Below are 24,266 nucleotides of genomic sequence, written 5' to 3'. Positions count from 1 at the left end.
CAATAGGGATAAAAAATTCAACCCCTAAACCCTAACCCCCTTCAACTCTTCTATAAACCAATTTTGCTACAGGGCTGGATTAAAGAGGTCTAAGGGCCCTTGCAAGTTTGAAAGAAAGTCCTACATTTTTTATTCTACAAACTTGAAATTTATAGTTTATAATTGTGGTTGTGGATATCCTTTATTAACCAATTTTGTGACAGGGCCGGATTAAGTAGGTCTAAAAGCTTCCGCAAGTTTAGTAGGTACATTATTTTTCTGTTTTTAATGTGTCCTGGCATTTAATTTTCATGGTAAATTTTAAAATGAAAATAACGAAATTGTCCGCACTGTGTCGCGTTCGTTCACTGATCGAAAGCGCCACAATACGACCAAGTGTATAAGTTTTTAAAATGATGGTACACTTCATTTCCGTAATTTTTTTACAAGATTTTTTTTTGAAATCAGGTCTTCCTAATCAAAGCAAAATAATTATTGGAGTAAAAACTTCTTCTACATAACAAATAAAACACTACTTATAAAAATAGTATAACACACATCACAGTTTTTTGAGTACAATTAAAATTGTGTATGTCTAGTATTAAGTATGGCTATAAAGTTCTTATTATTATTATCACAGTTATAACGTTAGCTTTTAGCGATGTCTGTTCTGTGATTATTATTATAAAGATAGGAAAATTTTAAGAAACCAAAAAAAAATAATATAACTCCTATCACCCTAGGGATTTTATCAAAACTATTCAAATATATATCTCAAACTATTACATAATTGGGTTGTGTATCTACGAGTACCATTTGCGGCGAAAAACCCATTTTACCCCAACGACTATAGGTACCATAAAGAATTACAAGTAGATAATTGATAAACAGATCAGTGTATCTAATCGACGAAAAATCCTTTAAAGATATTCTCGTTTAGTATATAATCGAAAATGATTTAATTACTGTTCATTGTTCTTCATCATACTCGTACCTCTTCATTAACAATGTGGAAGTTTCCCATTTTGTTAGCTATCTGCCTCGTCACGGCTGAGGGTAAGTGGATATAAAATAATAACACACGAACACACGAAAGATAAAGCAATTTCAAAATCCGCGCATTTAAAATTGACCTTGATTGATACAGTAAACGTAAATCTATTAAGTAACATTTTGTTAATTAGTTTAATGTAGTTCGCATTTTAGATACTTGCTGACGCCGCGCGGTTTTATCCGCGTGGTCCCCGTTCCTGTAAGAAAACGATAAATGGGCTATCTAACACTGAAATAATTTTTCAAATCGGACCAGTAGTTCCTGAGATTAGCGCGTTCAATCAAACAAACAAACTCTTCAGCTTAAAGGTAGCCATGAGAAAATTAACATAGTGACAAAACTCATCTAGTGTCAGCACTACTCAAGAGCGATGATCATTAAGCCTTTATTTTATTTCCACTAATTGTTTTTTTTATTTTAAAAGAAACTTTCATTTTGACTAAATGATGGTGATTATTAGTACATAAATAAATTAATAAACAATTTACAGACAATACTAGACTAGACAATGATGTGTATCTAGCCCCAAAGTAAGCCGAAGCGATTACCTGTGTTATGTATAGTTATGGGTACTAAGATAGCTTAAAGCATCGCATATTAAATACATTCATATACTACACAGAAATACTTATTTTGTATAAACATACCCAGACACAGGAAAACATCTATATATACTGCACATTAATGAACAATTGAACAAGGTCTCGAGCGATTTTTTTGTTAAGGCAGCTTTATTATTGCACTAGCAGACACCCGCGACTTCGTCCGCGTGGAATTAGTTTTTCACAAATCCCTCGGAAACCATGGATTTTTCCGGGATAAAAAATAGTGTTAATCCATCCTAAAATAAATCTCAATACCAAATTTCAGCTCAGTTCAGTAGTCGAGGCGTGGAAGAGTAACAAACATTCGTATGATCAAAATCATCAGTTTTCGAAAATCTCGAGAAACCATGGATTTGTTCGGGATAAATAGTAGCCTATGTGTTAATCTAAAGTAAAATCTATTTCCATTCCAAACTTCAGCCAAATCGCTTCTGTAGTAGCTGATTTAAAGAGTAACAAACATCCAAACAAACATCCATACAAACTTTCGCGTTTATAATATTAGTAGGATTTGTAGTTTAAGTGATGACTTTTCAATAATTTCTTTATTATACAGCAATTCCAAAACATGGAAGGATAGTAGGCGGTTCGACAGCTAACATCAGCCAGTTTCCATTTGCCGCTGTTATGTTGATTTCATGGAATAACGAGGCTTTCCGACAAGACTGCGCCGGTACAATCCTAAACAACAGATCCGTTCTTTCTGCTGCCCACTGTTGGGTGTAAGTTAATGATTTGATTTTATACTATCTGACGCCGCGTGATTTTACCCGCGTGGTTCCCGTTCCCGTAGGAAAACGGGGATAATATAGCCTATAGCCTTCCTCGATAAATGGGCTATCTAACACTGAAAGAATTTTTCAAATCGGACCAGTAGTTCCTGAAATTAGCGCGTTCAATCAAACAAACAAACTCTTCAGCTTTATATATATATATATATTTATATATTTATATAGTCCGCGATTTCAACCATTTCAAATTCAGTTTTTAACTGATAATTCAGTTTTTTTGACGGCCTCCGTGGTGCGGTATGCACGGTGCATTTACAAGACGGAGGTCATGGGTTCGATCACCGGCTAGGCCGATAGAAGTTTTCTTAATTGGTCCAGATCTGGCTGGTGGGAGGCTTCGGCCGTGGCTAGTTACCACCCTACCGACTGTCACATTGAAATCCGTGCAGTCGTTCCAAAGATTGAAATTTGGATTCTACTTGGGAAAATATGCATATTTTTAAATCAAAGACAGGCATCGATTGGGAATTCTTTTTAACCCCCGACGCAAAAAGAGGGGTGTTATAAGTTTGACGTGTCTGTCTGTCAGTATGTATGTGGCACCAAAGCTCTCGAACGGATGAAGCAATTGTATTTTTTTTTGTCTGAAAGGTGACTTACGGACGAGTGTTTCTAGATATGTTTGATGAAAATCGTTTAAAAGTTAAGAGGGTTGAAAGTGGGGAAGAACAACGGAATGTCTGTAAACATACTCGAGTAGGGTCTAAAATGAAAGTGCACTGAAAGAAAATATTGACTTGTTCGAGAGTGTTATTAATAATTTCATGACCTTCGGGGGTGTTTTCAAATTTTCAATTTTATATTTCCAGTGGTAAGTACCCCTCCGGCTATCGTGTTCGAGTTGGATCCACTAATGCGAATAGCGGCGGTGCTGTCCACAACGTGCTTCAGCACATCACCCACCCGGACTATTATCTGGACATGTGGAATATACGGAGCGATATTGGCATAGCTCGACTGGCGACCGCTATTGTCTTTGGAGGCAATGTAAGAGCTGGCCCAATCGCTGGAGCCAACTTCAACGTCGCTGATAACGCCAACGTCTGGGCAATGGGATGGGGTCTACTTGCTGTGAGTTTTATGCATATCGAAATCCTACTAATATTATAAACGCTAAAGTTTGTATGGATGTTTGGATGTTTGTTACTCTTTAACGCCGCTAATACTAAACCGATTAACTGAAATAGATTTTAATCTAGATTAACACATAGGCTACTTTTTATCCCGAAAAAATCCACCGTTTACCGAGATTTGCGAAAACTGATGATTTTGATAATACGAATGTTTGTTACTCTTCCACGCCTCGACTACTGAACTGAGCTGAAATTTGGTATTGAGATTTATTTTAGGATGGATTAACACTATTTTTTATCCCGGAAAAATCCATGGTTTCCGAGGGATTTGTGAAAAACTAATTCCACGCGGACGAAGTCGCGGGTGTCTGCTAGTGCAATAATAAAGCTGCCTTAACAAAAAAATCGCTCGAGACCTTGTTCAATTGTTCATTAATGTGCAGTATATATAGATGTTTTCCTGTGTCTGGGTATGTTTATACAATATATAAGTATTTCTGTGTAGTATATGAATGTATTTAATATGCGATGCTTTAAGCTATCTTAGTACCCATAACTATACATAACACAGGTAATCGCTTCGGCTTACTTTGGGGCTAGATACACATCATTGTCTAGTCTAGTACTCTTACTCTACTAGTTACTCTTTCACGCCTCGATTACTAAACTGAATTAGCTGAAATTTGTTATTGAGATATATTATAGCATGGATTAACACAAAGGCTACTTTTCATCCCGGAAAAACGGACATCCGCTTGTAAAAAGCAGTTTTCGTAAATCTTGGGAAACCATGGATTTTTTCGGGATAATTAGTAGCCTACTTGTTAATAAAGAGTAAAATCCATTTCCTTTCCAAATTTAAGCCAAATCGCTTGAGTAGTAGTGGCGTTAAAGAGTAACAAACATCCAAACATCCATACAAACTTTCACGTCTATTTTAGAATTTAACGTCTATAATAATTAAAATTTTCTTTTAAATAAATTTTAAATAAATTTTCACGTTTATAATATTAAGTAGGATTATCATTATCTTAAATTAATAAAGCTTTAAGATGGTGCAATGACACTAAACTTTTTTTAATTAATTTTCAGTCCGGTGGAAGTCTATCTGAGCCACTGCAACATGTTCAACTTCGAATAACCAATCACGCCGCTTGCCAGCGAGCCCATAATGCACAGAATGTAAACGCCAGGACTATCTGTGCTGGTTGGCATGAAAATGGTCGTGGTGGCTGCACTGGAGACTCCGGTGGACCTCTCGTCCACAACGGTGTAGTTATAGGCGTGTTTTCATTCATCGGTCCCGTTTGTGGAGATATACGTTGGCCAAATGTATACGCTAGAGTTTCTAGCTATGTTCATTGGATTCAAAACAATGCTTAAATAAAGAATTAAATATGTACAAGTTGCGTTTTATTTCATGTATAACAAATAGCTGACACAGCAAATCTTGTTCTGACATAGCAAACATAATTAATAGACCAGGCGCTGTGAGGTATTGAGTGTACATAATTCGAGGACCACATTCTGTTTATAGTTTTGAACTGAAACAAATGTTATACAGTTGTTGTATACAGTTTTGAAACAGAAATTCATGCAGATTAAGACTCTGTTTTTGCATGGGTTTTGCATGCAGATTACGAGTTTGTATGAAAAGTCGTAATATGCATGCTTTTCTGAGTTCAAAATTGTAAACAGAATACCATTCTCGAGTTTTGCATACTCATATCCTCCACACGGAATAAAAATAAAAACTAGCCTATGTGTTGCTCTATAATCTCCTCTATCTTCCATTGAAAGTACTATTAAAATTGGTTAAGCTGTCCCAGAGATTAGCCCAGACAGAAAAACATACAAAAATTTTGAAATAGTTTGTGTTTTAGTACCGTGTAAACCAATTAAGTACCTAAAGCTCGTGTGCCGATTAACTTGACCCCTCGCTCGAATGATGTTAGTACATGGATCCATAGAATTATACTTGTACCGAATCGTAAATCTATGCATGGATCTAATATAAATCCTTGAGAGTTGGTACAGAGTACCTTTGTACTTGTGTTGTATGTCTATATGTTAGTGTAAGCCCTATTAAAATCGGATCAGCCTTACCAGAAAGTAGTTAGTGCACAATTACCTGCCTAACTATAATATCAACGTGCGATTTTATCAATTCAATCGATGATTTATTGTACTTTAAGTAGTATACTTTAGTACAATAAATTAGGGGCAAAAACTATTAAGTGCACATTCAGAATTATGCCTCTGAATAAAACAAAGAATATATAATAAACTATTTTATTAACAAAATCATAATATTGTATTGCACCTTTTCTTAACTCAGCAGTCAGGCAAGTAAGTTACTAACAAAGTTTCATCACTAGAACTGGTAATCCTCCCGCGGCCGCTCCATATTTATTGCTTGACTCAGCATTTGATGAACAACCTGAACAGAACATTCAAAGCGGAGTGAGCATTATAAATTTATCGCCGGCGTTTTCACGTAAGGTGCTGGGTATTCTGGAACCGCCGCTGCCAGATAATGGATTGCGGCCGGGCTGAATACCGGGATGGGCTTCAAAACAATCAGCTTTACAAGGAGCATCCCATAAGCAAGGCGGCGGCGATTTCCAGTGTACGCAGCCTGGTCTAGTGCACGGTTCATCGTTTACTTCAGTTCTTTTTACATTTTTCGGTCGACCACCGGGTCCAATTGTAACGTCGCTTGGTATTAATTCTTTATTTTCAAATCTGTCAAGTATCGATTGGTAGGTTTTCTCATCAAACAATATGGGGTTTGCACTATCCGGTGATAATTTATTGCTACTACAATTGCATTCGCATTGTATTTTGTCTGGTGAAGACACCGTTGGCTTGTAACTAGCATATGCAGAGCTACTTGCATTTTTATGTGAAATATTTAATGGCGTGACACACTTACAGCATTGGCCGTTTTTGTTGTTGGTGGACGTGTCCAGAGCAATGCCTTTTAGTTCACACACTATGAATCTCTTGTTAGTGCCAGATCCATTGCCGGGATCCGTTAAACCTGGACCGCCTCCTTGTGATTGAATATGTGCTGCTAAAGGTGCCGGATCTGCAAGCCCGCGAGCTCGGGCCAACTGGCTCGGTGCACACAAAGGGTCCGGCAGAACTAGACACGCTGGTTCTCCGCCACAACCGGTGCGCCGGCAATCATGCTGCAGACCATTCCGCTTTATACAATGACAACTGTAATACATGATGCCACCACGCAGCTCACGGCTTTTTATCCTCTTCAGTGGATTCTCTTTCGCCTCCTTTTTTTCACCACCGTCTTCTACCCTCGAATCTGGGTCAGCAGTTCTTGCTTTCTGTAAGGACAAAAAATATTTTTTTAAATGGTAGAGTTTACTTCTGTCCGCCGTGAATACTTCATTGATAATTATAAATATTATTACCCGTAAAGCTACGTGGAGGTCAACATGTTCAACTACCATTGCGATATAAGGTCGAAATCACTAAAACGCGTAACGTAGGTCTTTCCAGGGGGCGGACGTCGCACGCACGGCGGACAGGGCGGGGGACACGGCCTCGGGCAGCAGGGGCCCGCCTTACACAAATATCGGATCGACCCCTGCTGGAAGTATTGGCAATCCTGTAGTCCATTTCGCTTAAATGCAGAGCGCGGTAGACACTGCAACTGAACGTTAATTTGTAGTACGCTTTATCTTTGGGAAAAGCTTAAGAGCCCGCACAAACGGATAAAGTTCTGCTGCTTTAAATCCTGCGTTCTGCGCCTCTTTACAACTTAAAATCACAGCGCACATACTCATAGCAAGCAGCGCGGTCAACATCTGGCTATTTATACATTAAGAGAGCTGATGATCAAACGTGAAACGGAGCCACTGGGCCGCTGGATGTATGCGGGTGTTCGAGTGAGTCTGTGTCCCATCGGCTGAAAATGATTATGATTATAAATTACCATTACAATATAAGGAGAATATTAATAGAAATAACAATATGGATACATATTTTTATATTTTCCAACATTCATATTTTTTATGACACGTTAATAAGTCTGTCAAGGTCGTGAAAAAGAAGAAGTGACGTTAGGTGTACCACTACCAAAGAGAGAAGCGACAACATGATTATGATGATGAAGATAATGATGGATGATGATGACAAAACTAGAAACTTTATAAAGAATGCAGAACGCAGAATATAGAATCAAACGATTGAATTCATTCTGTCTATACTAGCCCTTTGATGAATGATTATAAACTAACCGGTGGACCGCAGTCTTCATATTTGTAGCAAACCATCGGTCCACATGGAGAACACCTGTAAACACAAACAAATTATCATTTTGTATGTTCACGAGGTAAATTAATGAATAAAAAGTTTCTTTGGATACATACATATTTCATAAATACGTAAACTTCTTCAGGGAAAGAAGACAGCCCTTTTATATTTTCCAATTTTTTATAGATTTTTTCAAATTATTTATATTAAAATTGCTTTAAAGAGTCACTCAGAATTTTGAATTTTATTATTAAATTTTTATATATCTACTTTTTATATTAAAACGATCATATCGTTGTCATGAATGTATTGTAATGAAAAATTTTGATCTCCATTTTGTTCTAATTTTGATATGAATAAATCGTATTTTATTTTTAATTCTTGCATGCCATAATTAAAAATGCCAAAAAAAGAAGTTTTCATCGTTATTAGCCTGAGTTCATTATAACTTCTCTTCTTTCTGATGTTTCTTCGAATTAAAATGTAAGCAATTATGTTCAAGCATAAATGTAACCGTAAGAGATTTATTTAATTTTTATATTCTGCATCACATCATTTTAAATATTTTCTAATGTTACTTGTTTAACTCTTTTCTTCCATTACTAGAGATATATGAGTTTTTGCAAGCTTTTTACTTCAATGTCCATTTTTCCATGTTTTTAGATATTTGTCATAGGTTACGTGATTTGTTTGGTCGTCAGCATAATTGCCTCATGTTGCATATACTCGTTAAAGGTTCTGAGTTTGGGTTTGCGCAATGTTTAACACAGGCTACGTTTGCTGGGCCACACAGAGGGGCGGGAAGTACCTCACAGAGTCGAGAACTTTGGCAGCCACTTCTTCGACAGTCATACTGTAATCCGTTCCGACGCAGGCAGTAGCAGTCAGTATATAAAATACTGCCTCTAAGCTCGCGACTTCTGCATGTTTTCAGTGGAGCACATGGTTTAGAAGGTCCCATATTTATGTCGCTATTAAATCTTTTATAGTTAATTGAAAAATATATTGGAAATGATATATTTTTAATTGTTTTGTCTTATTATTTCACAATACTGAAATTTTGGTACGTTAAGGTATTTTACAAAAAAAATATTGACAAACAATTTTGTTGTGTTACAGAAAGTATTTGTTCACTTTAGATGGCTATGGCTTTACTGATTTGTTATAAAAATACCTACTAGATTTAATCAGATTTCAATAAATTAAACAAATGTCAAAAGTACAATTATTTGATTACGTGGCTTAACCTACTCTTAAGGATACACTACCTAGGATCTTATTTTATTTTTTTATTTTATTTTATAGATTTATTTGTAATCAACAGCGTAACAGTAGGTACATAATTATTAGATTACATAAGCTTAAAACTAAGGCCACAAAGATTACAGAATATACATATTATACAAAGCTACAATACAATTTCGGGTACCTATATTAACATTAAAAGATAAAAGTGTTCTAAAAAATCTTAACAAAATTTTGTAAGTGTGTGTGTGTGTGTGTGTGTGTGTGTGTGTGTGTGTGTGTGTGTGTGTGTGTGTGTGTGTGTGCGTGTGTGTGTAAGTGTAAATTATAAAGTTCTGTGTGACTTAATCACTTCTTTTTTAAGTTGTGTTTTAGATAGGTAAAATAAATCTAAATTGTAATAAACTTTATTATATGTTCGGGCCAGACGTAACACTATAGAATTTTGCGCATATATAGTATTACATTTGGGAACACTCAGTAACGCTGTGTGTCGACGTAGTGGTCTAAAAGATGAAGCGTTGATAGAAAAAATTGACAACAAGGAAGGGCAATCCAGTCTGCCTGTTAAAATTGCTTGAAGCAGTAACATATCGCTCAAGTTTCTTCTCCTTTCAAGTGTGTCAATTTTGTAATGCCTGCAAGCATCCTCATAACTATTAAATATTTTAAATTCCTTGAAAGCCAAATATTTAAGGAATTGTTTTTGGATGGACTCAAGCCGTTGTGTGTGTATGACATAGTAGGGCGACCAGATGTTGCTAGCGTATTCAAGGGTACTTCGGACATACGCGAAGTATAGTGTTTTTATGGCTTCAATATTATTAAAGTTGCGTGTTACTCGCTTTATGAAACCGAGTTGTTTGTACGCTTTGTCAGCTACTACATCAACATGATCATTCATAGAGAGTTTACTATCAACGATCTTGTGATTTGTGAAAAAATGTTGTAATTGTATTATTAACGTTTTATCAATAAAGTTTAATTCTGTCACTGCCTGTCCCGGTTATTTTATGTTTAACAAATTATTTTAGTAATATTGAATTTACTGCGTTGTATTTTAATTTCCTTTAATTTTTTTTTTGTTTATATGACGGGGTAGAGAAGCGCTTTTCCCTATAGTGGTGAGGGCATTTCTACTACCAGTTAACATGTAAAATCAAACTTCGTGGTTCGTATTATAGTTGTAAAGACAGCAAAATTATTTCCCTAAATGTTAGCTAAAACATTGCCACGTTGGTCCAGTAGTTAGGCTATGTACTCATAGCTTTGGATCATGATAAGTTTTTGGGTTCGAGTCCTGGGTCGGCTATAAAGTACCTTCTTCCAGGAATCCATAAGTGTGTTGTGAGGAGTAGCAGTGACAGTGATTGCCCCATTATTTTGTGTTAGAGGAAACACCTCGAGCAGGTCCCAGGACTTGTGACCTTCGGTGTAGGTTTAAAGGATCCTTTCAGAATGCATAAACACTCACTTTCCGTACCCGACATGTTCTCCATGCCCACACTAAACAATTTAAATGGACTATGTAGAGGATGTATCGTAATGTCAGCGTGGCGAATTAATTCACTGATGGATGCAGCTTTATATTGAACTTAATTGAAAACTCCTGCATTTCAGCGGAAAAAAAAAACAAAAATTATAAAATTGGAATTCTAAATTCTGCATTTGAACGTCACCAAGAGTATATATAGAATGAAAATTGGAAACACAGGCAATTCTATCAAATCCTTTAAGTGAATCACATTATGATAAAAATCTCAAAAAAATCCTATTAACCCGCATTTCGCAATAGACAGTAAGATTACCGTTTAATGTTATCGTTTTCTTGAAGAATCTCGCATTTCCTAATAAAACTCCAAAATGTAAGTATTGGTTGTTAGTTTCTACTTAGTCAGAGTATCTAGATCGTTTCACTTTGCTACTTGGTAAAGTTGGATACATTTTTGATAAATCAAAAATAAACCCCAGTTATTAATAACGATAAGCATCTTTTTGTGGGAACATATTTCTACTTTCATTTTTTTCTATAAACTTCAAACTTCTTTGAATCTGGCTGTTCAAAGAGCGGAACCAAATTTATGTGCAGACAATTTTTTTTCTTCCGTTCTCTATACATCGCTTACTTATTACCATATTGTTTCCAGGTGTGGACCCTGTGGACCCTGTGGACCCTGTGGAGGATGTGGACCCTGCTGCGGGCCTTGCTGCCCCACTATCACCATATATACTTGCTGCACGAAGATCTGTTAGTAGTATGGCCGGTACATTTCCGTGGATACGAACCCCGTGTCCACGTAAATGCTAGCGGCGGCCATACACCAGATTAAGCCGGCGATGGTCCGCGGCGGATGTCTTCTGCTATAAGTGTTTACGTCAATATGCTGTTTGTGAATAAAATATAAAATTTTACACGTTCTTCTTAATTTTAAATGATAGTATTACTACCTTTAGTGGTGAGAGATTAGATAGTTGAGCCCAAGAAAGAGTTCCACCCGCGATAATTAATTATTATTTAAAAACATTTCATTCTAACCAACGATTGATTTACATTTTATTTTGATTACCTCTGATACTCGGAAAATATACCAACAATTGGTTTATTTTTTTGGCACAGTAGAATACACGTTTAACTGGTAAAACATTACTATAATCTTTGGACAACAGATTTTGATGAACTTGATTTAGGACCCCCAACGTCCATCAGCTCCTCAAACTGTGTGCCCCGCCCATTGCCACTTTGCAACTCATTCTGTCGGTGATTTAATTCTTCTGCGGAACTCCTCATTTCTGATTCGATCACGCAGAGATACTCCTAACATCTCTGCGTGACTCTGAGCCTTATGATGCCCATTGTTAACGACGCAAGTTTCGGAACCATATCACTGGCAACACGCAGTGTTCGAAAACTTTTGTCTTTCGGCACTGAGGAGTTTCGGACGAAAAGATTTCGCGAAGTTTCCCGAATTTCCGAATGCAGCCCAGCCGAGTTGGTTAAAAAAGTAGTAAAAAGTAAATCAAAAAAAAAGTTTTTGGGGTATGTTACATGCAAAGTGAGGATGAATTTTTTGTCGTCTATCCCATGGTGTGGGGCATCGGTATTTTTGTGCATTACATTAAGGAATTTAAGTGCTAAATTAATCTTCGGAACCCTACACTGCGCGTGGTCCGACACGCAATTGGTCGGTTTTGTTATGTCCTTATCGACAGTGACTGTTGACGAATTAACGTCAGACGATATTGTATTTTATTTTGCTTCTGTACCTAAGAGTATAACTACACCTAGTTCTGTACTCTACTAAATCTATGTTTTTACTGTTTATCTATGCCTTTAGTGTAGCCAGATAATAATATCGTGTTCTTCGTTTAGTGTTTTTTATTTTTAACGATCATTTATAAAATGTTTTCTGCTGCAAAGGGAAACATATAAATAAAACTAAACGTAACGAAGATACCTAAGAGTATTGCTTTTATTTCCATTTTTAAGCATTGGTCCGAATCCAGTCAATGTAGCTAGAAATTCTCGCATATACATTAGGCCAACGTGCGTCAGCACAGATGGAACCGAGGAACGAAAACACGCCCACGACTACACCGTTGTGGATAAGGGGTCCACCAGAATCACCAATGCATTTGCCTTTGCCATTGACATGCCAGCCGGCACAAATTGTCCTGGCGTTTGCATTCCCTGCAGAAAAGGCGCGCTGGCAATCCAACTGGTTAATTATTCTAAGCTGAATATGTTGTAGATCTTCAGACGGACTTCCACCATGCTGAAAATTTGTTTAACAAAACCTTAATTATAGTGCATCACATATATTTATGGTTATGGAGTCTTCGTTTCTCTTAAATAATTTAAATTATAGATGTTAGAAGAAAAAAGAGGTTACATAAACATTCGATGTTTACAACTGGCACACGAAAATTATTTCAGCGGCGTTGTCAACGGCGCGATAGCAGTGCGGCAACTGAGCTCAGGTTTGCTAATTAGCATAGTTTTAACGCTACTTGTGGTCTGCGTATAACCAACCTATCTAGCTCTTTTTTCTTCTAACATCATTGAAATGATCATGCATATGCACACTACTGCTTAGTTAAAATAAGACCCTAGAGTGGCAGAGAATGATCCTTGAGTGAAGTCACGCACTTGTGAACGTTGTGTGTAGGGTTTAAGGCGCATTTGACAGATATCTAACACTCCCCTTTTCCACTCAAGTCACTCTCCCCGCCTATCCCAAGTAATCCATAAAGAATTACACAACAAGAGATGTGGACGGGTCGAACGCCACGAGCACACTCTTTACAACGCGGCGATAACATAAATATGCTTTAAACTTACAGAAGTTAGACCCCATCCGATCGCCGTTACGTAGGTGTTATCGGCGATGTGGTAGTTAGCTCCAGCAATTGAGCCCGTTTTTATATTCTCTCCAAAGACAATGGCTGTCGCTAGTCGAACAATACCTATATCGCTCCGTATATCCCACCAGTTCAAGAAATAGTCCGGGTGGGTGATGAATTGTTGCACATCGTGGACATCACCGCCGCTATTCGCATAGGTAGAGCCAACTCGGATAACAAATCGGGCAGCAAGCGGGGTGTTTCTGTAAAAGATAAGAATTGAAAACTATATAGTAAGAGAGGGAATTTTTCCAGTTACTCGAGCGAGCAGAGAGAAAAAAGGAATAATATAATGCACATTATTGAGTACCTCCACTTCTTTTTATAAGATGAGTAATATAGGACTCAAAAGTGATTACAAACATCAAAAGAAAACTAATGCCGAACAAAGGTTATGATTCACAACACTTGTCAGGACAACTTAATTAACAAATCAAACTGTAACCAAAATAAGACCCTAGAATGGCAGAGAATGACCTTGAGTGAAGTCACTTACTTGTGAACGATGTGTGTAGGGTTAAAGGATCCTTTGATAGTCGACTAACACTTCCCTTTTCCACTCAAGTCACTCTCCCCGCCTATCCCAAGTAACCCATAAAGAATTACACAACAAGAGATGTGTACGGCTCGATCCCGGGCGATATCAGTCTCTACTTTTATTAGCCAAACTCTAACAACAATTACGTAAAATAATATTAAAATTACCATTAAAAATACTCAATCTTAATTCTTTAGTTTTTAGAACAGTTTTTAAAATATTTAAAAACATAAGACGCCATTTTTTTTAATAATATTAAAAGTCACTGATGCGACGCTTCGTGTCGTACTGACTCGAGAATGTATTCGTTTTTGAATTTTGTATTTGGAGCGGCTACGACACCTTCGTGTTCCGTGCGCTCCATCTGCTTATTATTCTTAATCTTTTGTATTTTTTTTCTTAATTTTGGCTGGTGGGAGGCTTCGGCCGTGGCTAGTTACCACCCTACCGGCAAAGACATACCGCCAAGCGATTTAACGTTCCGGTACGGTGCCGTTTAGATACCGATAGAGATTAGATAGTTTACCGATGGGGGTGTGAATTGTCTTCCTACTCCTAACAAGTTAGCCCGCTACCATCTTAGATTACATCATCACTTACCATCAGGTGAGATTGTGGTCAAGGGCTAACTTGTAAAGAATAAAAAATAAAAAATCGGTGAGCTAGTGTATAACTGAAATATACCGGATATTCTAATTTAAAGTTATTTACTTACACCCAACAGTATGCTGCAGAAAGAATGGATCTGTTGTTTATGATTGTGCCACCGCAGGCCTGTTGGAAATTTACGTTATTCCATGTTATCAAGAGTGCGGCGCCAAATGGGTACTGGCTGATGTCAGTTGATGACCCTCCTACTATCCTTCCGTGTTTTGGAAATGCTAAAAGTTAATTATAACTAAATATTACGTTTGACAGAATTATAAATAAAATGCCTAAAAAAAGCTTCATAGTCACACTTAACTAGTATTTCATCTGACTTGATGACATTTTATGTACCTACAAATGAATAACAAATAAATCAAAATAATAAAATTAATAACTTTATTGTTGATCTATCAAGAATTATTGATTATTATTGGTCGGCCATTGTTTCCTTTTATTAATTATGGCTTGATATGTCATTAACCATTCTTCGAAATTTGATACAAAAGAAAATTGTAAGAGTCTTTAAAAAACACATTTGCATTTCATATCTGACTAGGTCCAGGATACCATTAATCCATCATATTCTCGAGTAGGTAAATACAACAATCTCGCACATTCCAGTCATTAAACTCTCGTGTATGATTTTTTTTTATAAAAAAGAATGACATATCTTGTTTTTCATAATATGACTAATATTCCCATTCCCCAACAAGTCGGGAAAGACTGTGCTAGGAGTGGGTACGACAATAGACCAACCAACAGGGTGGGGATCGAACCACCACCCCTCGGTGATGAGTCCAACCGCTCTTACCGTTGAGCTATTGAGGCTAAATTGCATAAGTACATCGAAAATTATGCTAAAATATTTCTCTACTTACCTTCAGCTGTGAAGAGGCACACGGCTAACAAGATATGAAACTTCCACATGGTTAATGAAGAGGTATAATGAAGAATAATGATAATGAATAAAATACTTTTTGTTTTATACTAAACGAGAATATCTTAGAAACAATTTTATCGATTAGATACATTGATCTTTTTATCAAATTGGTGTACATATTTTTACATATTTATCTAGATGTCTTACCATAATTTATGGTTTGGAATATACCTAATACAAAATTTCAATACGGTCAGCTTAAAACATATTCTGATATTCCAGCTATTTTTTTATCTTTTGTTCAAGTGAGTAGTTTATGTAACAGTTTATGAATGTATAATGTTAGATTGTTTAACTAAACTGAGCTTAGCTGATTATAAGAGTCAACTGGCTTCAAAAGTACATAAAATAAGGGAAAAATCATCGTAATGTGAAGAGCTACGATCATCGCGCTCCATCCCATGGTACCGATAGTACCTAGGAGTAGAGGGGAATAAGCTAACAAACTTTCAGGTTTTATAGAATGAGGATGGTCTGGCTATCACATATTCTTAGAATATAAATTCACAGCCAATTTACCATAAAGTAAATGTCATGTCATTTTACTCTTTAGTGTCGTGTGCTTATCAAATCAATTTTGACTTTGAAGTTTTGAAAATATTTACAACAACGCATAGAAATAAAAAATTAAATTATACAAAATTCAGAGTAAGAAGTTTCTAAAACAATAAAAAATCAGCGTAATAATATGAATTTCAAATAAAATGTTCGCAGTTAGAAGATGTATTGCTACAAGCAAGGCTGCTAGGAACCGCGCCTATAAGGTTAGAGGTTGTGGACGTCAGAAATCGGGAGGCTTCGACTGTGGTAGCGGTGGCGATGATAAGAAACCACCCCGCCACTTGCGCCCTGAATGCAACCCTTCCGCTCCTACCGTTTATGATGTAAGTGCGTTTGTTTACCTTTTTTTTTTTGTTTTTTAATTCTTTAAAAGTTAGCCCTTGACTACAATCTCACCTGATGGTAAGTGATGATGCAGTCTAAGATGGAAGCGGGCTAACTTGTCAGGAGGAGGATGAAAATCCACACCCCTTTCGGTTTCTACACGGCATCGTACCGGAACGCTAAATCGCTTGGCGGTACGTCTTTGTCGGTAGGGTGGTAACTAGCCACGCCCGAAGCCACCCACCAGCCAGACCTGGACCAATTAAGAAAATCTCAATCTGCCCAGTCGCGGATCGAACCCAGGACCTCCGTCTTGTAAATCCACAGCGCCACGGAGGCCGTCAACTAATTTCTAGTAAATTTGTTGACATCATCAATCAACACGAACACACAAATAAAATTGATTTTGTGATTTCAGAGTACTATTTTCTCAAGTATTTACAAACAAATTTTGTCTGTCTGCCTGTTTGTGGGCACGCGACCGTCAGATAGTATAGAATAAAAAACTTTATTTTTCCTATTTATTATACGTAAATACATATACTTATTAATTAATTTAATATTTTAATTATTTTCTAGAATTCCTTTTTGATAAAGTAATTGAAACTTTACCTTTCAATTAATTCGTATTTTTTAATTGATATTGATTACAATTGTTTTCAGTGTCGAAAGTATGGGCATAATTTACCATGTGACAGTGTGATGCCATATTTTGAGACATTACCTTACTTCCCAACTGGAATATTCCGCTGCACCGCGGGCGAGGTATGAACCTACGTTAAAACGTACCAATCACTTTAAGTATAACTCTATAACATAACTTAATCAATAACTTAAATATATAACTCTATAACATAATAGTACATTATGATATAAATGCGGTAAGTTGAAAATTACAGTCGAGGCGATATTGCAGCTCGAGCCAAAGGCGAGAGCTATAGTAAGGAAGCAGAGGCTGTAATTATCAAAGCGCACGTATGTCATACGACGTTTTACACACTTTGAACACAATTTCTGAAAATTAATTTGCATCTTTGTCTGTTTTCCTTATGATGACATTTTGATACGCTTGTCATTTTTGCACAGATAACGAAGTACGCACACCAGCGTTTGTTTTTTTAGACAAATGCACTAAAAACTGCCAGTACTACTAATTAAGGCTAGGTGGACCCAAGATATCAAACGAGTTACCGGTAACCACTGACTGATTGCAAAAAAATACTTTCATTTAACAGAATTTACCTCTTATTTACAGGTTCTCGGTCTAGGCGCCAACAAATGCGGATACTACAAAAATCCTGAATATTTTTCATTTCATCATATGAGCTTCTATGACATACACATGCTTCTAAGATGTTATCGACAACCTTCACCAAAAACTGGAAGGAAAAAATAATGGTTTTCTTTTTCTTCGAATTATTATAATTTACGCAGCAACTCCTTTTATTATTTAAATATTTTAAATATAGGTAAATTTAAAAAGCAGTAGTTTAAAATGTTTTCAATAAGCTGTACATATTTTTAGTTTTAGCTGGTGGGAGGCTTCGGCCGTAGCTAGTTGACCACCCTACCGACAAAGACGTACCGCCGCGATTTAGCAATCCGGTACGATGTCGTGTAGAAACCGTAAGGGGCGTGGATTTTCATCCTCCTCCTAACAAGTTAGCCCGCTTCCATCTTAGATTGCATCACTTACCATCAGGTGAGATTGTAGTCAAGGGCTAACTTGTAAAGAATAAAAAAAAACCTACTCAACGAAGAGATCTCGCCGATACTTACAGTGAACATTAGAATTGCTATCCATTTCTAACAGGCATTTAATTAAAACTCCTCATCCAAGTTTTATATTTATATGAACCGCTAAGATGTAGGACGCTCTACCGGCATAACGTATTTCCTGTTACGTCACAGAAGACATAATAGTGCCAACGTGAGGCCTTTATAGCTTTAGAGAAAAAATGCAGAGGCTTTTTTCTAATAGGTAAGCGTTTCCTAACCTAGACCTCATAGTTGCTTTCTATATAATATTCTGTATGTAGGTATATATCCTACATTTGTGACTGGATTGTGAGCCATCAAGCGTAAACACATTTTGCATAAAGATCGTTGGTAGGTAGGTACAATTGGGACAATTGTCGTATCATACTTAAAATTGCTACCAAACAAACTAAAACAGCACAGAGCTGTTTTTTTTTTGCGGACATTAGAATCTCCTATTCTTTATTCTAATAGGCGAAAAAGTATAGGTAGATAGGTACCTACAATTATTAAATATAATATTACACCTATTTTGATGAAAATCTCCATAATTGAAATGCAAGTTTTCGTTGCTGAGGCTGACTTATACTGCTTAAAAAGACCAATTGCCGATTGTCCTGCATAAGATATATATTTTATAGAAAACCCGATTAGGAATAGTAATCTTAGTGAAATTGCCATGCCCACAGATCGAAACGGGCGTGCCTAGCAAATCATAGTGATTCGTTTTGGATGCAAATCGCTACCTTGGCGAATCGAACGCTTTCATGTTGAACTATATTTTATAGAGAAACGGTACTCTATTTTGGATTATGCGATACATGGTGACTTCGTTACTGTGTATAGGTATGTCTATAACCTCTTTCAAAAAATCTTTTTAGTTCAACACATAGGTACCATAAATAGATGTAGCGACTAAAGTTTGAAAGGATTACTGATTTTTCTCAACATAATATGAACTTTACATGTTTTCAAAATGAGTATTTTGGTCAAAAAGTTAATAGCACCGCAGCATTACTGTTAAATATTGAATTATTGCAAAAATACGTTAACTTTATAGTAATTAATATTACCAGTGATTTAACCGAATGCTATCTAGAGAACTACTTAGTATTTATTTTACTATTTCTTTATTTAACGCGCATAATCTTACTCTCCTATCTTTGTAGGGAACACACTTTCTGCCAAAGAGAGAAATGAGCATTGAATGTTAAACTTCGTGCTCTATTGACTCTGAAAGAAAACATTTACCACACGCAATGCCATTGCACCTGTTTAGTGGTGAGTTTTAAAAGCGCTTCGATCGTCAATCACAAATTCGTCAATCAAAAAAAGTGTTTCTATCAAACTACTTGGGTTGAGCCAAATAAATTTTATATTTTATTAGGATCAAACTAAGATATAGCTCAACCATAATATTATGATTAAGATAATATGGCCAACAAAAAAGTAACTGGGCCCGTTACCTTATATGACTTCCTGTCGCAGTTTATATTAAAATATATATTATTTTGCCTTTACAAGTAACTACCATAATTCAAAATTATATTTAAATGTTTTGGTTCGTAAACGAACGAATACTTTGAAACTTTGTTTTCATATAATTACTATTTGACCTGACAAAATATGTTGTTATGCCATATAGGTAAATTTTCATACAAAAATACTAAAATCGTTATTGAAATGGGTGGTGACGGTATGAGGCTGAAAATATTTTACTTCCCATTCTCATAGTTATCAAATATATTTAGATATATATATTAAAAATAGTGGAGACGTTTTGGAAGGAGTACGACTGCAAAAAATACCTTATTCTAAATGTATTATTGATTAAGTAACAATTTTCAACAGTAATTGTTATTCATACAAAGTACAAAACATTAATTTCAATATAATAATACAAAATATGTTCAAGATCCTGTACATCTTTACCATTGCAGATAGGTAGGTATTTAATGTGCGATTGTTGGACAACCATCGCATCGTAATGAAGATCAAAAACGCACCTTAATAATTTAATTATTCACGATCACTCTTGATTAGAGCCGTTAACGTTATTTATTGATACAAAGTCTACAATTATGTTAATAAAGCTCTAATTACGAAATACAATTCTATACGATGAGTAAAAAAAATACTTACCTTTATTAAAATCATCAAACTTAATAGAATATATTTTAAAGAACATAATTAAAGTACATATCCATATAGAAAAAGCATTGCATCTAAGTAAGAAAACAAATATTTAAACAGAATCGATTTTACCTATAACCCGTGCGCATTAACTTGACACCTGGCACATCCATACAAACACAGTACAAACATCATTCGAGACAGTTAAAAAGTTAACCCCACGAGATGTACGAGTATATAATAATTTTGAATCGCAAGTCTTCTCTAGTCTAAAAAAATATCAACGGAAATAATGACCAAAACGCTATGTTAAAAAATAGATATTCAGCTATTCAAGGCAGGTACAGTTAGAAGCGGAACTTCCCAATTTTCGCTAGGTTTGCAACTAAGGTGCGCCATACACTTTCTCTACTTTAAATTTCCCTCAAGAAATCAAAATGACAGGGCTAGATAATGTATGTACCTCTCAAACCCTGTAGCCATGAAGCCTACTTCTTCAATATATTTCCTGATACGGCATAATTTTAAGGTGCATACCCACTTATTGTGAAACAGCAAGCTGAATAAGTACCTACTTTTACTTAAATGACCTATATCAACAGGTTGTTCTTTGCTCTTATCTATCAAGGTAGGCTTACGAGGTAAATATTAAGTAAACGTTTAATGGTGAAACTTAATTTCATATTGTTGTCAGTCAAGAATTGATTAGAAAACTTTCATGAATTCCTAACACTGGTCGAATTTCAATATTTTTTGGTTGACTACTTTTGTTAGACAACTATTCACATTGCTGTCATCTTGTAACAATTTCCCGCCTGCATCCAGCGACTCCTGGCAACCAATTTAAGTCGTTGATCCACTTACTTGTACTCGTAGATGGGGGTCGACTAACACTTCGATTTCCGATGCAGTTTCCTCAGTCCAGGATCTTGGGACCCCAATGTACTTCGGCTCTGTTTATAGTTGTGTACTGTGTTATATCTACTGGCACAAATTACCTAGATCTAATGTGCCGCATGGCAGTTATGTCGGCTATTATGGGTTGGATGGGAATTGAGTTAATAAGATGTGCTTAATTAGTAACCAGTGAAGGATGACGCTATTGTGTGCAGATATATTGTTTGAATAGGCAACTGAAAGTTGACGGTCTAAGGTCAGTTAACGTCCGGTGTAGAACGTAAAGATCAAGGTGAACAACTACTATAAGGCTAGGTTCACATGGTCGCGTAACTGCGCGCGATTTACAAATTGCGCATTTAAGTGTAAGAATTAACCATTTGCAACGCTTGTATAACATATATAGTTATAGTATGATTGTATTTATTAGATTTGATTATAGTTATCAAATGCTTAACATTAAGAAAATACAAAAAATAAATCACACTAAAACAAGATCTGCGATCAAATCCATAGATGATGTAACACACAGCCAAAAATTAAAAAGGAAATGGGCTGGGCGTATAGCCAGACTCAAAGGCCGTAGATGTACAAAAACAGTAATATCATGGAAAGATCCAGCGGGCAAACGCTACAAAGGTAGCGTAGACCGTACTCTAGATGGGACGACAGGGAAAAATGGAAATCTTTGGAGGAGGATACTAACGTAGATAGATTTTTGGGATATAAATATGTTCTGCTAAGGATTTTTAGACCACGCTGTACGGTATACGTAAAGCCACGGTATACGTAAAGGCACAAATAGGTATACTCACAAGCAAGCTGTAACTGCAACCGTAACAGTTACAGTACTTAACGAGTTCTAGTGTATACTTGATAGGTACTGCAGATTCCAAAGCACTAAATATGCAATGATTATTGTTGCAACTCGCTAATGGGTACACGCCTTAAATTAAGTTCCGAGCAAAATATTAATTTACTAGTAGACGCCTCCGCGGTTTCACTCGCGTGGTTCCCGTTGCCGTAGGAATACGGGGATAAAATATAACCTATAGCTTTCCTCGATAAATGAGCTATCTAACACTGAAAGAATTTTTCAAATCGGAGCAGTAGTTCGTGAGATTAGCGCGATCAATCAAACAAACAAACAAACAAACACTTCAGCTTTATAATATTAGTATAGAAGTATAGATACGCCCATGCCACAGAAAATTCGCTGCAAAAAAAATCCCGCGATTTGAATAAACGGCAAATAGAAACATACCACGCAGCAAAACTGCCTCGTTGGACCATTTGGACACCGGAACATAGCTATGAAGTATTTTCTCTATTTTAGTAAATTCTAATGTCGCAGCCAGGCACTGGCCAAGTGGCGAGGTAAGTAACGAGAACAGTAAGCAGGGAAGTTATGTGGCCAGGTTTCCGCGTGAAGAGCAGTGTATTGCCAGGCAGGCAACATCACAGCAACCGGCGACTACGTGGCAGCGCGAGGAGCAGAACGAAGAGCATATTATGGCAACCGGAAAACTAACAAGGGGTTTGTTAGTTACCCCAGCACTCTTGCGTCGTTTAGCCTGCTATTATCAATAATACAACCGATAGTGACTGTTAACGGTTAGTGGGTCAATTAAAACAAGACAAATCTATTGTATTGCTACATTGTTATCCGAACATAGGCTTAGACTTTAGAACGTATCAACGAACAAGACATACAAACATATTATTACGTTTACTCCAAAGCATAACATTCGGCATTCATAAAACATATATAAATGAAAATATTGTTGTTGACCGTGACTAAACATTTACAATACAACAATTTAAGCGATTATTTAATTACATGTAGCATCGATTAGCAATCCAAACTTAGTTTTACGTCAGCAGCGACTAATTCAATGTACCTACTTTACTTTCAAGGTTTCATAAATTAGTGTTAGACTCTTCATATATGGCTTCATCTGCTTATCACGAAAGGTTAAATTGGAACAGTGACAAAGGGCGTTCAAACATCGACAACTCATTGCTGGTTAAGCGTATTTTAATAGCCTAATGCTGGACTAGGCCTTTATCTTTATAGTAGAGGGGATTTGGAGCAAGGCCAACCATGCTGTTTCAATGCGGCATTCATCATCATCATTATCAACCACGGCTCACTGCTCAGAATGAGAGGGGTTAGGCCAATAGTCCACCACGCAGGCCCAATGCGTATTTGGCAGACTTCACTCGCGCCGATAATTAAAAGAATCTCTAGTATGCAGGTTTCCTCACGCTGTTTTTCCTTGTAATGTACGAATTGAACAATTCAATAAGTTGAAATACATTACCCTCCTTCTGACGCAGTCGGATAATAAAGGTATTGAAGCAGTCTTGAATCTGAAGTAATTTATTTGGATAAGAAATAATACCAAGATACAATTATAGTATAGACCCTTTTATAACGGCGGCATTTCCATATTTTTTTTTAATAAAAGAACACTTACGAGTATTGTGTCATGACTATAAATAAAGTTAGGCATAAGACAAACATACAGTTAAATCTTTCCTATTTATAATATTTGTATAGATAATGATGAGTAGGTAACCATATTAGCATAATGAGTCTATATTATGATCAATGTTTTTATCTCTTTGAAACTTTGGAAGCGGTCGGTCATCGGTGCTAGTGACTCATGTTTGTTGCATATTTTACTTATGATGCAATAAATGTTGACCTTATAGGTACGACACCACGACAACTTTTCCCTAAGTTATTGTCAGACAAGTTTTTTTAATCATATCATGCATTAAATTGTATTAAAAAGTTTTTATATAAAATAAAAAGAAAATCCAAATGAAGAATCTAACTAAGTACAATTCGATTCTTCTATTTAAGTCCGTACGGCTGAAAAACCCGAAAGAATTTTCATGCAGTTTTCAAACTAAATTGAAATAGACCTCTATCTAATAGCATAGGTATAGATTTAGACTCGAGTGTGGGATAAAAAACAATTCTGTAAAGTAATGTCTAAAATAATATGCATTATAGGTAAGTATGAAATAGA

At 36.2% G+C, this 24,266-nt stretch overlaps 4 protein-coding genes and 1 long non-coding RNA gene across 5 annotated transcripts; 2 read left to right on the top strand and 3 right to left on the bottom strand.

Moving 5' to 3' along the window:
- Positions 1–986: 986 nt before the first annotated feature.
- LOC112052701 (trypsin, alkaline C-like) lies at positions 987–4,885 on the top strand. Its single transcript, XM_052881803.1, has 4 exons — positions 987–1,035; positions 2,195–2,360; positions 3,239–3,500; positions 4,595–4,885. Exons 1-4 carry the CDS (start codon positions 987–989, stop codon positions 4,883–4,885), a joined length of 768 nt encoding a protein of 255 aa, XP_052737763.1.
- Positions 4,886–5,821: 936 nt separating this feature from the next.
- LOC112052702 (uncharacterized) lies at positions 5,822–6,914 on the bottom strand. Its single transcript, XM_052881800.1, has 3 exons — positions 6,891–6,914; positions 6,438–6,849; positions 5,822–5,942 (listed from the first exon to the last, which is right to left on the bottom strand). The coding sequence occupies exons 1-3, from the start codon at positions 6,912–6,914 to the stop codon at positions 5,860–5,862; spliced, it is 519 nt and encodes a 172-aa protein (XP_052737760.1). The 3' UTR covers positions 5,822–5,859.
- Positions 6,915–6,951: 37 nt separating this feature from the next.
- On the bottom strand, positions 6,952–8,020 carry LOC128198184 (uncharacterized). The gene is made up of 3 exons (XR_008250920.1): positions 7,897–8,020; positions 7,765–7,819; positions 6,952–7,178 (listed from the first exon to the last, which is right to left on the bottom strand). It is a non-coding gene; the product is annotated as an uncharacterized LOC128198184 (long non-coding RNA).
- A 4,487-nt stretch (positions 8,021–12,507) lies between these two features.
- Positions 12,508–15,539, bottom strand: LOC112055510 (trypsin CFT-1-like). The gene is made up of 4 exons (XM_052881795.1): positions 15,491–15,539; positions 14,680–14,845; positions 13,365–13,629; positions 12,508–12,798 (listed from the first exon to the last, which is right to left on the bottom strand). The coding sequence occupies exons 1-4, from the start codon at positions 15,537–15,539 to the stop codon at positions 12,508–12,510; spliced, it is 771 nt and encodes a 256-aa protein (XP_052737755.1).
- Positions 15,540–16,256: 717 nt separating this feature from the next.
- On the top strand, positions 16,257–17,915 carry LOC112055511 (uncharacterized). The gene is made up of 3 exons (XM_024095655.2): positions 16,257–16,436; positions 17,101–17,202; positions 17,693–17,915. Exons 1-3 carry the CDS (start codon positions 16,257–16,259, stop codon positions 17,831–17,833), a joined length of 423 nt encoding a protein of 140 aa, XP_023951423.1. The 3' UTR covers positions 17,834–17,915.
- The last annotated feature ends 6,351 nt before the right edge of the window (positions 17,916–24,266 follow it).

This window comes from Bicyclus anynana, chromosome 1, assembly GCF_947172395.1.
Source record: "Bicyclus anynana chromosome 1, ilBicAnyn1.1, whole genome shotgun sequence".
Taxonomy (NCBI): Eukaryota; Metazoa; Arthropoda; class Insecta; order Lepidoptera; family Nymphalidae; genus Bicyclus; species Bicyclus anynana.
This window is presented reverse-complemented; position numbering and strand designations above follow the sequence as displayed.